Source organism: Homalodisca vitripennis, chromosome 4 (assembly GCF_021130785.1).
Source record: "Homalodisca vitripennis isolate AUS2020 chromosome 4, UT_GWSS_2.1, whole genome shotgun sequence".
Taxonomy (NCBI): domain Eukaryota; kingdom Metazoa; phylum Arthropoda; class Insecta; order Hemiptera; family Cicadellidae; genus Homalodisca; species Homalodisca vitripennis.
Genome location: NC_060210.1, coordinates 117,847,501 through 117,861,145, shown reverse-complemented (window position 1 = coordinate 117,861,145; position 13,645 = coordinate 117,847,501). Strand labels below are relative to the sequence as shown.

General features: G+C 36.2%; 2 protein-coding genes across 3 annotated transcripts in view; one reads left to right on the top strand and one right to left on the bottom strand.

Moving 5' to 3' along the window:
• The window catches only part of LOC124359998 (PDF receptor), a 264,911-nt gene that overhangs the window by 152,601 nt on the left and 98,665 nt on the right, over nt 1-13,645 (top strand). The window lies entirely within an intron of this gene.
• LOC124360000 overlaps nt 11,716-13,645 on the bottom strand; it is a 3,267-nt gene continuing 1,337 nt past the window's right edge. The window contains exon 2 of the mRNA XM_046813224.1: nt 11,716-13,176. Coding sequence (XP_046669180.1) covers nt 12,337-13,176 — 840 coding nt within the window. The 3' untranslated portion in view covers nt 11,716-12,336. The remainder of the gene's footprint in view (nt 13,177-13,645) is intronic.

Sequence of the window (13,645 nt, the reverse complement as noted above, 5' to 3'; positions counted from 1 at the left end):
AGAACGCTCCCGTTTTGATTTTTTGTAGCCGTCCCGCATCTTTTGCGGATTTGGACCGCCTCTCCATCATCTCTAGAGGGGTTCAGGATGCGGATGATCAAAGGGAGGCCATGTCGAGGCATCTTCCTCACTTGCCTCCGGGGCCGGTCCATGCTCCGGTGCGGTCTGAGCCAGCAGCTGCTCCTTCCCGTAGGCAGCCTCCCTACCTGTTATGGCTGCAAGCAAGTGGGGACATATTAGACCGTTTTGTCCACTTAATAAAAAAAAACTAGTAAGCTTGCGGACGAGTAAGCCCGACTCGTGCCGTAAAGGTAATTTTGAGGGCAAAAATGTACATAATTTTTGATGGTAAAAGGGTAGCTGGTTTAATACAGAACAGAAAGAAAACAGAAAGAAATAGACTTGGGGACAGTTATCATCGTTGGCCGAGAGGGGAGGTTGCTGCTCTGGCCGCGCAGGGAGTAAGGGCTGCCCGCTCAACCTGCCCACAACTGGATGTGCTTGTGGGGAATGTGGGTGCAGAAGGCCCTGGGTTGATTCTGGGTCAGCACGCAGCTGATTTCTTTGTCGTTTTTTGAAGATCTAAAATCCTCTGGGCTAATACGGCAGATTGAGCCTAGTTCACTTTATCTGCTGGACTGCTTCACACACACCTTTACCTATTATCTGTAGTGCCCAGATTCACATCAAAAATTAATTATTTCTCTTGGGATTGGAGCTTTTTGGTGGCTAAGGACCTGACTTTTCCTTTCATCTTGGGAGCAGATTTTATCGGAAAAACTGGCATGATTTTGGATTTGGCCTCCAGTCATGTTTTCTTTGCTTTCGCCAGGCGGGTGCTCGTTCCCTTTTCTGATGTCGAGTCTCGTGGGACTGCTGCCTTAGAGATGGAAGATAAGAGCTTGACTCCTCCTGACCAACTAGGACATCTTACGCCGAAAGAGGCTGAGAACATAAGGCAGATTTGTTTTCCAGTTTTCCTGAAGTCCTCACTGACAAACTGGGCACGACCAATCTCTTGGAATACGAGATTCGTCTTACAGACACCCGTCCTGTACGTTCCCATCCATATAAGCTTGCTCCGCCCAAGATGGAAATTCTGAGAAATATGATCGATGATTTACTTAAGAGTGGGGTAATCGAGCCGTCTTGCTCAAATTTTTCCAGTCCAGCGTTTCTAGTGCCGAAACCTAATGGGAAGTCCAGATTGGTCCTGGGATTATCGAAAGCTCAATGCTCAGATAGAAATTGACTCCGTGCCTCATCCCCGATTTGCATTCTGCTTTCGACTGGTTTGGTAAGGCCAAGTATTTCTCCATTTTTGATCTTAATCAGGCATACCATCAGATTCCTCTAAAACACGAGTCTCGACCTCTCACTGCCTTTTGTGTGCCTTGGAATTTGTAACCAGTTCACCCGAGTGCCAATGGGCTTGGCTGTGGGGGCCCAAACACTCACCAGCCTCCTGGTTGAGAGCCAGGTATGCCGGAGTCATCCGTGATTTCTCTTTTAGTCTGTGCGGAAGGGTTTTAGGTCCAGAGGCCTGATCACCTCTGCTCCTTCTTCCTAATCAAGGTTCCTGTTTTCCTTCTTTGTACCCACGCTACTCTTGGAGGGATTTCTTGCCTCCAACTGGATTTTCTTGGTTTTCCCTTCTGCATACTTCAGGGTTTCCGGTTTATAATTCTTCAACCTTTGGGGGGAGAGGCATTTCGTTCGGTTCTTCTTTTTGAAGAATTTAACAGAGGGGAGTTCCTCCTTTTGGGGGGGGAGTCTGAGCCGGTTCAATACCTATATCTCCCCGGCTCATGTGTGTTTTTTATAGTGTGTGTGTGGTTTATATTGGCTGCAGAGGCGACTGATTTTGAAGGCGTTTGGCCTTTCCGGAGAGTGGCGTAAAGACTCTGAGCTGTAGTGTACTAGTTAGGAGTAGCTCCTGTTTAAAATTTTGGTTTATTTTAGTTTTTTGTTAGATTTGCTGAGCTGATTCCTTCTAACATGTGCGGCTAGGTTTACGGCCCCTCACTGATGAGGTCCAAGTGATGAATTGTTTCCTCCTGTCATCTCTCCATCATGCGTGGTCGCAGAGAACCTTCGCTTTTGCGCTCTACTGAAGGACGGCCACCATGATGGACATTTCTACCAGTCAACATCTGTGATACCCTGTGATATTATTATTGTTGCCATTTATATAGTTTATATTCTGTTATTTTAATTTTAAGTTAAGTTTTAGGATATTATTTAGTCATTTCTTGGATTTCATTAGGAGCCCGCCCTTAGCCGAAGGATACCGGGTGGAATTGGCATTTCTTGTTTCAAATTATGGCGTTTCTAATTTTTGTATGCAGGTGCACCTGACGAGGATTGTTTTGAGGTATACTACTGCAGGCACTTTTATTTATTTATTTTTTTATTTATAGTATAATTATATACCTTTTTATATTGACTGGATAGGCCTATGTTATGTTGTCTTAGTGAATGAACCTGAGTATACTGACCACGGTGTTCTTATTTTCACCTAGTTGGTTTTGATCCGGCATCCCGTTCGCCACCATGGGCGCGCGCTTCCCTGTTGGTTTGCTGTGGGTGTGCGAGCGGCGATGTAGGTTTCAGTAGTAACACATATAACTAGAGACTTGAAATTCTGCTTACCACCTAAACGAAGCCTGTTACGCGACACGTGGTGTGGTGTACTCCTATCTTATTTAAGACCTATTACCCTCACGAGACTTGCATAACAACCAGAGGTTTAGCAACAAGGCCAGTTTAAAATCTCAACACATTTAAATAGTAATTGTAACATTTTATAAAATAACTAAATATTGTTCCGAGATGCTGCAGTTGGTGGCATATAACTGATTATCACTGCATAGCCATTAATTTACACTGTTATTGTTTTCTCAGATTGCTCAATCACTAAAAGACATTTATATAACTAATTTATGTTGTTTTAGACGCTGCATCTGGTATTGCAAGCACCTCGGGGGTGTTTTCGTAACATCCAATGTAAACTCATTTATCTACCTTTAAATGGAAAATAGGTAATTTCAACGTTTGAATTGTAAATGCGATTTTACCTTTGTGGCGACTGTTTATTTGCTTTGAAAACTAAAACTGGTGTTGTTTTACAGAATCGTTTTCCTGCTCTTGGAACAGATATTTAGCTAAAACAAACGAAATTAGTAGAACTGATAAGTTGAACTTACTGATGAAAGTCGAATACTCCTTACTATTTTAAAGTCAGATATTTAATTGACGAGTTTCAATAGAATAGGAACAATTTAAACTGTCTGGTCGATTCAAATTATTACCCACGTTTTAGCTTCCTGTGTTTATTCCCTTAGATTAATTGATGCAATATATTATCGTGTTAATGTTCATGACCTCAGAGCCGATCCGCAAATGTATAAACGGACAGCCGTGATATTGTCAGCCACGCTAGCTTAGTGGAGGTCGAAGCGAAAGGGTGTCGAAGAGTACAAATATGTAAACTGTAATTAATTTTTCTCAGATAATATTTTTGATACCAACACACTTAAAACGAAGTAACCATAAAAATCACCGTCTGACAATTAGATAGACACTGAAATTCGTAGTTTTCCACCAAATAGTAGGTTTATATGTGGAACGCTGACGTTACTTAATTAGGGTTTCTTTACATGTCTGTCGGATAGTTTTTAGAGTATCGTGCTAACAAATATATTATCTGAGGGAAAATACGTATCTCTTTCAATATCCTTGCACTACTAACTCCATCCAAACTAGCTTCATTGACAATTGAAAATGTCTCAATTGATTTAAAGAAAAAATTATTTGTGTGCTTATACAATGTAAGTAGACTCTCAATTCCTAGTTATAAGAGCGGAATTATATAGACCATGACTATCTAAGAGGCATTACGGTATTGATACGAGAGCTGCTATCTGGGACAAGGGCCTCGCCTTGCATGAGACCACTTATACTCTGTTATGGTATTGACTCATACATTGTTATAGAATGATAAATGACAGAAGCTCAAAGTACGCACGCCAGTATCAAGCCTTGCCACTGTAATCACCCACATTATACATAGGACTGACGAACCTGACAAAGCTTCACGAGAGCATTGCTTGAGTGAAAAAAGTGCACGATTCGACACAGTGCACCCCAGTATCAAGCCTTGCCACTGTAATCACCCACATTATACATAGGACTGACGAACCTGACAAAGCTTCACGAGAGCATTGCTTGAGTGAAAAAAGTGCACGATTCGACACAGTGCACCCCAGTATCAAGCCTTGTCACTGTAATCACCCACATTATACATAGGACTGACGAACCTGACAAAGCTTCACGAGAGCATTGCTTGAGTGAAAAAAGTGCACGATTCGACACAGTGCACCCCAGTATCAAGCCTTGTCACTGTAATCACCCACATTATACATAGGACTGACGAACCTGACAAAGCTTCACGAGAGCATTGCTTGAGTGAAAAAAGTGCACGATTCGACACAGTGCACCCCAGTATCAAGCCTTGTCACTGTAATCACCCACATTATACATAGGACTGACGAACCTGACAATGACAAAGCTTCACGAGAGCATTGCTTGAGTGAAAAAAGTGCACGATTCGACACAGTGCACCCCAGTATCAAGCCTTGTCACTGTAATCACCCACATTATACATAGGACTGACGAACCTGACAAAGCTTCACGAGAGCATTGCTTGAGTGAAAAAAGTGCACGATTCGACACAGTGCACCCCAGTATCAAGCCTTGTCACTGTAATCACCCACATTATACATAGGACTGACGAACCTGACAAAGCTTCACGAGAGCATTGCTTGAGTGACAAAAGTGCACGATTCGACACAGTGCACTCCAGTATCAAGCCTTGTCACTGTAATCACCCACATTCTGGTTTTTCTTTATTGAAATCCGACTGGAGCTGTCTACAACACGACTAACTTTGAGGCATTTAGGTGTGTGTCCTAACTAAAATAATCTGTTTTTGCAACTCATAATTATAATCAAAGATATTTTATAATACTAAATGCTGAGCTACATATTTTAATCTGTATTCCTAAAGGAGTGTTGACATTGTTTACATAGAATTTTTATACTAATATAATGGTGATGAGTAAAACTTTGTTGGCTACAAGTATTTTGACTGCATTTTCTCATATATGCAAAAAACGAATGCTTACAGTACAAATTAACCATTGGAGTTTTTTAGAGACCTAATATGATATGAAAGGATCCTATGTACGTTTCAATGTCATTAAGAATTATTTATACATGCATGCTCGGTCGTGTAATTTTCTCACATCTGATCAAAATAAAAATAAAAAAACTCTCTACGATCAATACAGTTAATATGTGTTGTTTTAGCGATCTATACAATTAATATAACCAGGCAGGAAGAAATATGTTTAGCTTCCAGTCGGTGTGTAAACGGGCAGGTGAACCAATAATAATTCTGCCTCTCAGTGTTGAAAGAAAATAATACCTCTATTTGAAATTCCCTGGAAGTTGGTGTATTGTTATATTACCTTACATGTCACTGGAGTTGGCAAGGAAATAAATTACACCTGTTCGTAACTTGTTATTGACAACACTATAGTGTATCGATTTAAATCCTGTTTTGAAGTTTTATGTTACACTACATACAATTTTCTTCTATTTACTAAGTTTTATTACTTAGATAGTATCATATAATGGTATTCATGATAATGCAACAGTCCAAATTACAATGAGTTAACACAACTTCAAAATCCAACATTTTAATGAGTAAACATTGTTTATGTGCTTGTACAAATACAAACAAAGAAATTACCTCTATAGCAAATGTAAATATCCTACTTACGAATAACTAGTTTATTATAGAATTGTTTACAATGCATATTTACAATTATCTAGAAAACGCAATAGAACTTATATCAAAATATTCAACACTTTACGTATAGCCCACATCTGTACGGCTGGTTGTGTACACGAGGTTGTGTAACGCTCTAGAGACTGTGAAGACCGCCCTGCTGACATCAGTCGAGCTGACGTCACTTGACACGTTCTGACACGCCATCATGTCAGTACCTTGCTTAACCCGCGGAACTGTCTCAGCAAAACGTTTATTTTATATTATTTTGGGACGTGATTCTTTACATTAAACATGTCTCTTCAACGAGGAGCATTTTCACACTAATGGATAAATGACCGGGACAAACACAATATGTATGGAAATAATAGATTCGAATAATTGATTTATATATCGACGCTTACTTCGTAAAAAATGTGTATTTAAAAAATATTACTTTGTTAAAATTCTTTTGAATATACTTTTGCGCATATATATATATATATATATATATATATATATATATATATATATATATATATATATATATATTAGTAGGTGACACTGATGCCTGCTTCGGGGGTAAACTAGCCGAGCTTTAGTTTTATCTCTACTTTTGTAATTACAAATGTTATTCTTATTTTTAAATGCATTAACGTCCAAAACGAGTGAAATTAGGTAAAAGTGAGGTAACTAATATTTTTTTTACTGTTATTTAACCAAAATAATATTAATTAATATTATTGATATTATTGCCCACTTCGCATCTATTTGAATAATTAATGATACCCAAAACATTAAAAAGCGAAAGAATAATTCTTAATTGGTCTTTTTCATTAACTTGCGATAACAACAGCGTAACTGTATCTGCAAATTTAATTTTTACTAGTAAATTACTGAGTGTTTAGAAATAATGTTCATAAAACTTAGATTTAACGTTATTAATTTTAGAGTGTGTTAGCTTCTTAGTATAGACCCTATTGGCAGGCATCGGTTACCTGTTTTGATTTTTAAAACTATACCTATGTTATAACCAATCACCTGATTTTATGTTGGTTAATAGATTGAGGATAACACTGAATAACACATTGGAGTTTTATTAATAATCTGTATTAACCTAAACACTCTCGAGATAAGATAACAACGGATCTCGGACCCCATGGTGTCAGGTATATTTCAAATCCATAAGTAAATGTGATTTACCTTAATGAAAGAGCTCAGTATGAATATAAAATAATAGTTCTCGATGGGTAAAATATTCATAGCAAATAAATAAATTCCTTTATTAATAATATGTATCCATAGATTTCGACAAAACCGTACCATTTTTTAAATTAGTGACTATGGATATTCCAGGCCCTTTGATATTACAACAAATAAAATTCTCATTCTCATACTGGTAAATTTTATTGTTATTATCCATCAATTAAATTTTTATGGACATGCAGGAACTGGACTAGTGTTCCTTAGTATTCATGAATTTATAAGTTTAGAATTGGTAAAAAAAGTACTTATGTTTTGGTGCAACTGTGCGTATGTAGCGGCCGCTTCTGGTAGGATACTGTAAACAGCTTCAATGTAAAAACATTATATCAGGAAACATTAATAAATCAACAGATCCCTTTGGTACCTGCAGCTTTCAAAGAGTTACATTGGTTCCTCATTTCTCACTTCACGAGTTGGCTTTTTATTTCCTTTTATAAATATTCAAGGGTCAACATATTCTTTTGTAATATGTTTTCTTCTCTTCGAGGAGTACAATGACGGTATCAGGGTAATGTAAACTATCCCGAATTACTGTGAACAGATATAAGTGTTAAACTTACTTAACAATGTATGAACAGTTTCTTATATTGCTCATAAATACGAGGGTATGCTCGTAATCAGACAGTCACAACAGAACCGTTCGTTGGGGTTCTATAACGAAGAAGTCACAACAGTTTGAAAGGAAACCCATGATAAAGAAAGCTTAACAACTACTATATTGTAGACTACTCATTAAAAAAACTAAAATCGTTATAAAAACCGGAAATGAAAATAAATATATATTCTATATTGTTGATCAAGTTCAAAATCAACAGAAATCTATTCAATTACTCATAGTGACACAACCATGAGTTGTTACTGAATATTCCTTTCACAAAATCTATGATTTGATTTACATAGTTCAAATAGTATAACATTATTGAATTTAGAGAGCAAAAGAGTATTCGTATGATTACTAAATTGTCATTCAAATTAATTAATGCAATTTTGCATCAAATTAAGTTATTTTAGCCCATGTGGTGGTAGTGGCTTAAACAAAACACTCGTAGTTAGAAATATTAAAGTTCACAAATATTTATTTTAATAATGTAATGGAAGCGGTCATAAAATTCAGTAAAGCAAGATTTAACTCTAATGATAAAGTGCTTAACTCTATGGACAGTCACAGGACAGGTTGAAAATTACTCGTAATTACAAACTTTCTTATTGGAAGTTGACGGATGGAGTTGATTATAAATTTTATCCTCTTTAGGCTAAACTTTATATATAGAAAAAAAATTGAACAATCGTAACTTCTCGCCAAGCACTTCAGACCAATGCAGTGGACGGTTCGAATACGACTGCAAAGTATAATAAGTTTGGAAAGGCAGAGTTGTGGTACAAAGGTCTACTTGTGGTCGGGTATTAGAGGGATCGATGGCCGAGAGTACTTGAGGCAGCCGCCGACTCTGCACATCTCTCTGTCTCTTTCTCTCCTGCAGAGTTGTCTCCTGAACCTGAACACGTGGCCTTCGTTCACTCAACGACTTCTTACAGATTTTTCTCAATCGTGAATAATTAGATCTATATTAAAAATTCAACAATCATTGAATATCAAAAGGACGTATTCTTTATATTTTCAAAACTTTATATTACAGAGAAGGTTCTGCAGCAAATGTTAAAAATTCATTCATAATGTTAGCCGTAAAAACTTATTTTTTGAAACCTTTTATCCCATAGAATATTTTTTGCAGGACTAAATATTTATGTCTAGTTATAGTATTTTTCGGGATTTTTCTACAATTACATCTCAAATACCACCAGTGAGGATGGATCTATTCATCAATCAATGGATCTACTCATCAATCAATGGATCTACCCATCAATCAATGGATCTACTCATCAATCAATGGATCTACTCATCAATCAATGGATCTACTCATCAATCATTGGATCTCTCATCAATCAATGTATCTACTCATCAATCAATGGATCTACTCATCAATCAATGGATCTACTCATCAGTCAATGGATCTACTTACGACTTATATTATTGATTTTAATACTCATCAATCAGTGTATCCATTGTTCCCAAGAATTCAAACACGAGTCAAAGAGTTCACGTAGTAGCCAATTGGTGCACTTTGCTGTAATGAAAAAACCATTTAATTTATACCCGTTCATATTAATGAAAAACTACCATCTAGTGGATATTAAATACAAATTTGTACCAGTAATTGGTTAAATTAACTAGCCTTGTTATATTTTTCATGATACTACAAACGTTTACATTATTGGCTGCAGTTTTTGGCCAATTTGAATAATAACAGAAGGTTTCTCTGTCGGAATACATGTCTAATTTAATGTTATAATTCTTAGGTGTGTTTTTGTTTATATATACAATATACCTGCTGCTAATATCGTCTATGTATATGAAAATCGAAATAAATGCTATTACTCACTATATTATTTTAGCATTTAAGATGCTGTTATCGAGTTTTGGTTGTAATAATCTTTTTATGAATTTGAAAAGAAAGTATTTTACGATTCCATTTCGGAAGACAGGAAAAAAGATGATTTATTATTGCACAAAGAGTAGTCGAAATTTGAAACTGAATGTTGGGACATATCATAATGAGGTCTAATAAAAGCCAGTTAAATATGAGGTTATGAAGATAGATCTTAGTAAGAAAAGTTAAAATATTTAATAAACCAAATATACTATTTCCCTTCAAAACATTTTATTTTGTACAAACATTAATTTTCGAGCTAAAGGAGGAAATATTTACAGTACATTACATATATATCTTGGCTCTGACTGATTGACATATTGATTCGTCTAATCAAAAAGTATAAATTTTGGATAAAGGTGGTACGCAATACGGAGATAACGTGAGTAGAACGCACATGACGCGTAATAGGCTTGGTTGAAGTTGATAGACTTCAATGATGCTCACCAAAATTCTATGGTTGGACATGCACTATCATCGAGTTTATTATTACCTATATAGAAATTAAAGTTCGTGCTCAGTTAGTCACTATGGAAGAATGAAGTCCGAAAAGGATTATTTTTCCCCAGACACAAACTTTCACAGGCTGTGCTGTGTTTTTAAAGTAAAATATCCGGACAGCTTTGTAACCTATCGCTATTACTATTCAGTATTCAACAAGCATTTTTTTAATATTTGTTTCACACACCGAGATCTGACACCACCCTAGCGACCTAATTGTAATCTCTTAGCGAATGAAATTGCAGCATCGTCAGTTGGATCTAAAGGAAATTCACCACTTAGAACGGGGAAAAGCTAGCAATTAAGTGAAAAGGGATTTTAATGAGGCTCAAAATATGAATATCTCTAGTACAACATTCGCGTTTGATTTGGAACAGGTAATATCGGTACGTACACTAACTCGTAAAAACATGTCGTGTTACAACCTATGGAGTCATTTTCATATTAATGCCATTGTCATGAACCTTTGGCATGACAGCATATTTGGAGGAGGGATTAAGTAGCGTCGTGTGTTCTCAGAGCTCTAAAAGTCATTGAGCCTAGTAACAAGTTAACAACTCTGCGTGACAACTGCTCAGGGTAGAACGAAAATAAAATGCAATTCTATAGATTCTTTACTGATTTTGGCGTTTATGATGAAAATAATCAAAAGTTTTTTGTTGGTGGATATTACTTCTTAAACTGTGACAGTGTCTGCAGTACTAGAGAAGAGAAAATATTCGCAAAGTGGTATGTTCCAGAGAACCCCAACCATGATAGAAGTAACCCCGTTTTTAGCCAACAAGATGGTTGTGGCAGACATTTTTACTTCAAAAGCCAGCAGATGATCTTTGAAACACTAAAATGTAGACCCATCAACTTCGAACAATCACATTCCTAGAATAGTAAAAATCATTATATTTTTAATCGTTTAGTTGTAATAATGTAGTGAACGAACTTTTTAGATTATTTTTAGACTATTAAGATTCACTTCAACTAAGTTGTGTATCATAATAAGTGAAATTGAAGTTTTAACTGAGTGAAAGTAAATCATTTGTATCACTCGCATATTAAATTTTAAGATTTTAATTGAATTGTTCATTTTACAAGTGTGTGTGTGTGTGTGTAACTTTATTTACTAATTAATTCAAATATAATATTATATAATTTTAATATTTTTCATGGTGTATGATTGAGACGGTCACCCCTTGATACAACTTTGGTGTCGAATTGACCGCTTGGTCGTAACCTAAATCATACTTGGTGAATAGTTTCTACTAGGTTAAGACTACCTCATATAGTTTCATAATTTACATACTAGAATATCGTGAAATGTATAGAGGAACGTTCCTAAGGGAAATAAATCACAGCCACGCTAATTTTGGTGAGCGTTGAAATTGAAAGGTACTAAAAGTGGTAAATATAACAAACTATATATTTTTCTCAGATAAATTCAAACTTGACAACCAACTATGAGACCATGATATCACCGTTACGACACGGCAATCATAGATCACTATAGCACATAGAGATAGAAGTTCAACCAAATTATTCATAATATTTGTAAAACAGATTATTAGGTACGATAACTAGGACAATGTTAAAAATAAAACAAGCCATTACGCTGTGAAAGAAATAAAAAATGAGGAACAAATAATTTCATATTTATTTATTCAACACATACAAGCATAACAATAGTATATCAGCGTACATAAAACAGATTCCAAATTAGCACAAGTATAATTGAACGAATATTTAGTTGAATTTGCGATGAGCGTAACAAATCCATATTCTGGACATTTTACACGATTTCGTGCGTATTCTGAAAACAGTGTTCCCAAAAAAATATGATAAACTTTAAGAATTTCACAATTATAGATCAAGGAATGGATTTATTTACCATCTCTGGAATAGCATATTGAAATTTACACTTGCTTATATCAGTGTATTTACATTATCTTCGCCCGCGGCAGCATATAATCATCTCTAAGGAACTAAATCAATGGGTCAATTTAGAATAATTCCAAACACGATGCCTTAATATTTAGATATCGTATGGTGAGCATGTGGTGTGAAGTTATGTACAGAACTTGAAATAATTTAAATGTCAGAAGTTAAATAACTTGTTACAAGTATTCAATGGAAATTAATTTTTAAATTGTTCAAGCCAAAAGCAAAAAAAGCATACCCCTTTACCTCTATACCCCTTAATATGGCAGATATGAAGCATTTTAACGAGAAAATATAATACAAAACATTCGATTTCTCTCAACGTTTATTAAAAAAGTCAGAATTAGAGACGTTGCAGTTGGGGACCAGAGAGCGATCGATACATTGAAACTCTGTCTCTGAGAAACCTTGCCCTGGGGGACAAGTCATGTTGGTCATAGTGTAGCTACCGCAGGAGTAGCATTGCGGGTTGTTAGAGCTACACTTGTAATATTCGGTGCAGCTGTCCTGGCTGGGGTATAGACCTACAAATGGGCAAGAGGGGACACATCTTTGGTAGTAATCATAAAAATAGTTTGCACCTATACACCGGTCAACTGCAACGGCTGTGTTGTTGTCGCAGTATAACAAGTAATTGTAGTAGCCGGTATAAGTCCAGCCGGCAGAAACTTTCACCCCACTTTGTCCTTGACAACGGTTAGTACCATTTAGACAATAACCACTATAACTGTTGCAATATCCAAATACAAAATTATAGTAAGGTCGGCTTAGAGGACAAGAATACGTCGTAGCTTGATCTCCTTTACATGTAAAATATCTGGAACAGTTTTTAGGGTCTGGGAAAATTCCGTCTCTCATGCAGATATTGTTCGCTTCTGTAGGAGGAAGAGGGCATGTAGCATACGAACTGTCAGTGCAGGTTCCGGTAGCGTCATCACAGACGGGGGCGGTCGTCGGGCAAGTGACCCGGTCTACTTCGTACAGTCTGGTGCCATCGTCAGTGGGGGCGCACACCCTGGACGTGGAACAGTCTAGACAGGAATATTGTCTATCACAGTAGACAGGAGCTGGTGTGGAACTGATGTTTCCATATTCTAGAGCGGACACCTCTGGTAGATACGCTGTAGTCCCTGTTGTCAATATTGACACAACAGCTGCCTGCAACAATATATACACAATGAAATTTTCATTAAAGAAAGCTGATATTTGAATGATAGTACAAATTGTTGATTCTTTGATTCTGTTCTACCAGTTTAGGTACATTATCTTATGTTAATGTTTGGTTTTTGGTATTAACTATCATTATTGTCATTATAGTATAATAAAACAATAATAGAGAGTTGCTTACACACGTCATAATGTATAATTACATATAACGTGAATTTCTTACATCAGACACCACCAGTACATCTAAACTGGTAAGTAAAAAATCAAAAATTGTATTCCGTTATAAACGTATAGGCGCTGTTGCTTTTTAAGGAAATTTTAATATATCTTAAATAATGGTTCTCGCTAGTAAATAATAACTAAAGTAAATTCGTACCGACAATTTTTACCGTAACTTCAGTTTTCCTATGTCATAAATAAAATAAGTTGTACTTGTTCTGTATGAATTTTAATTGACCGT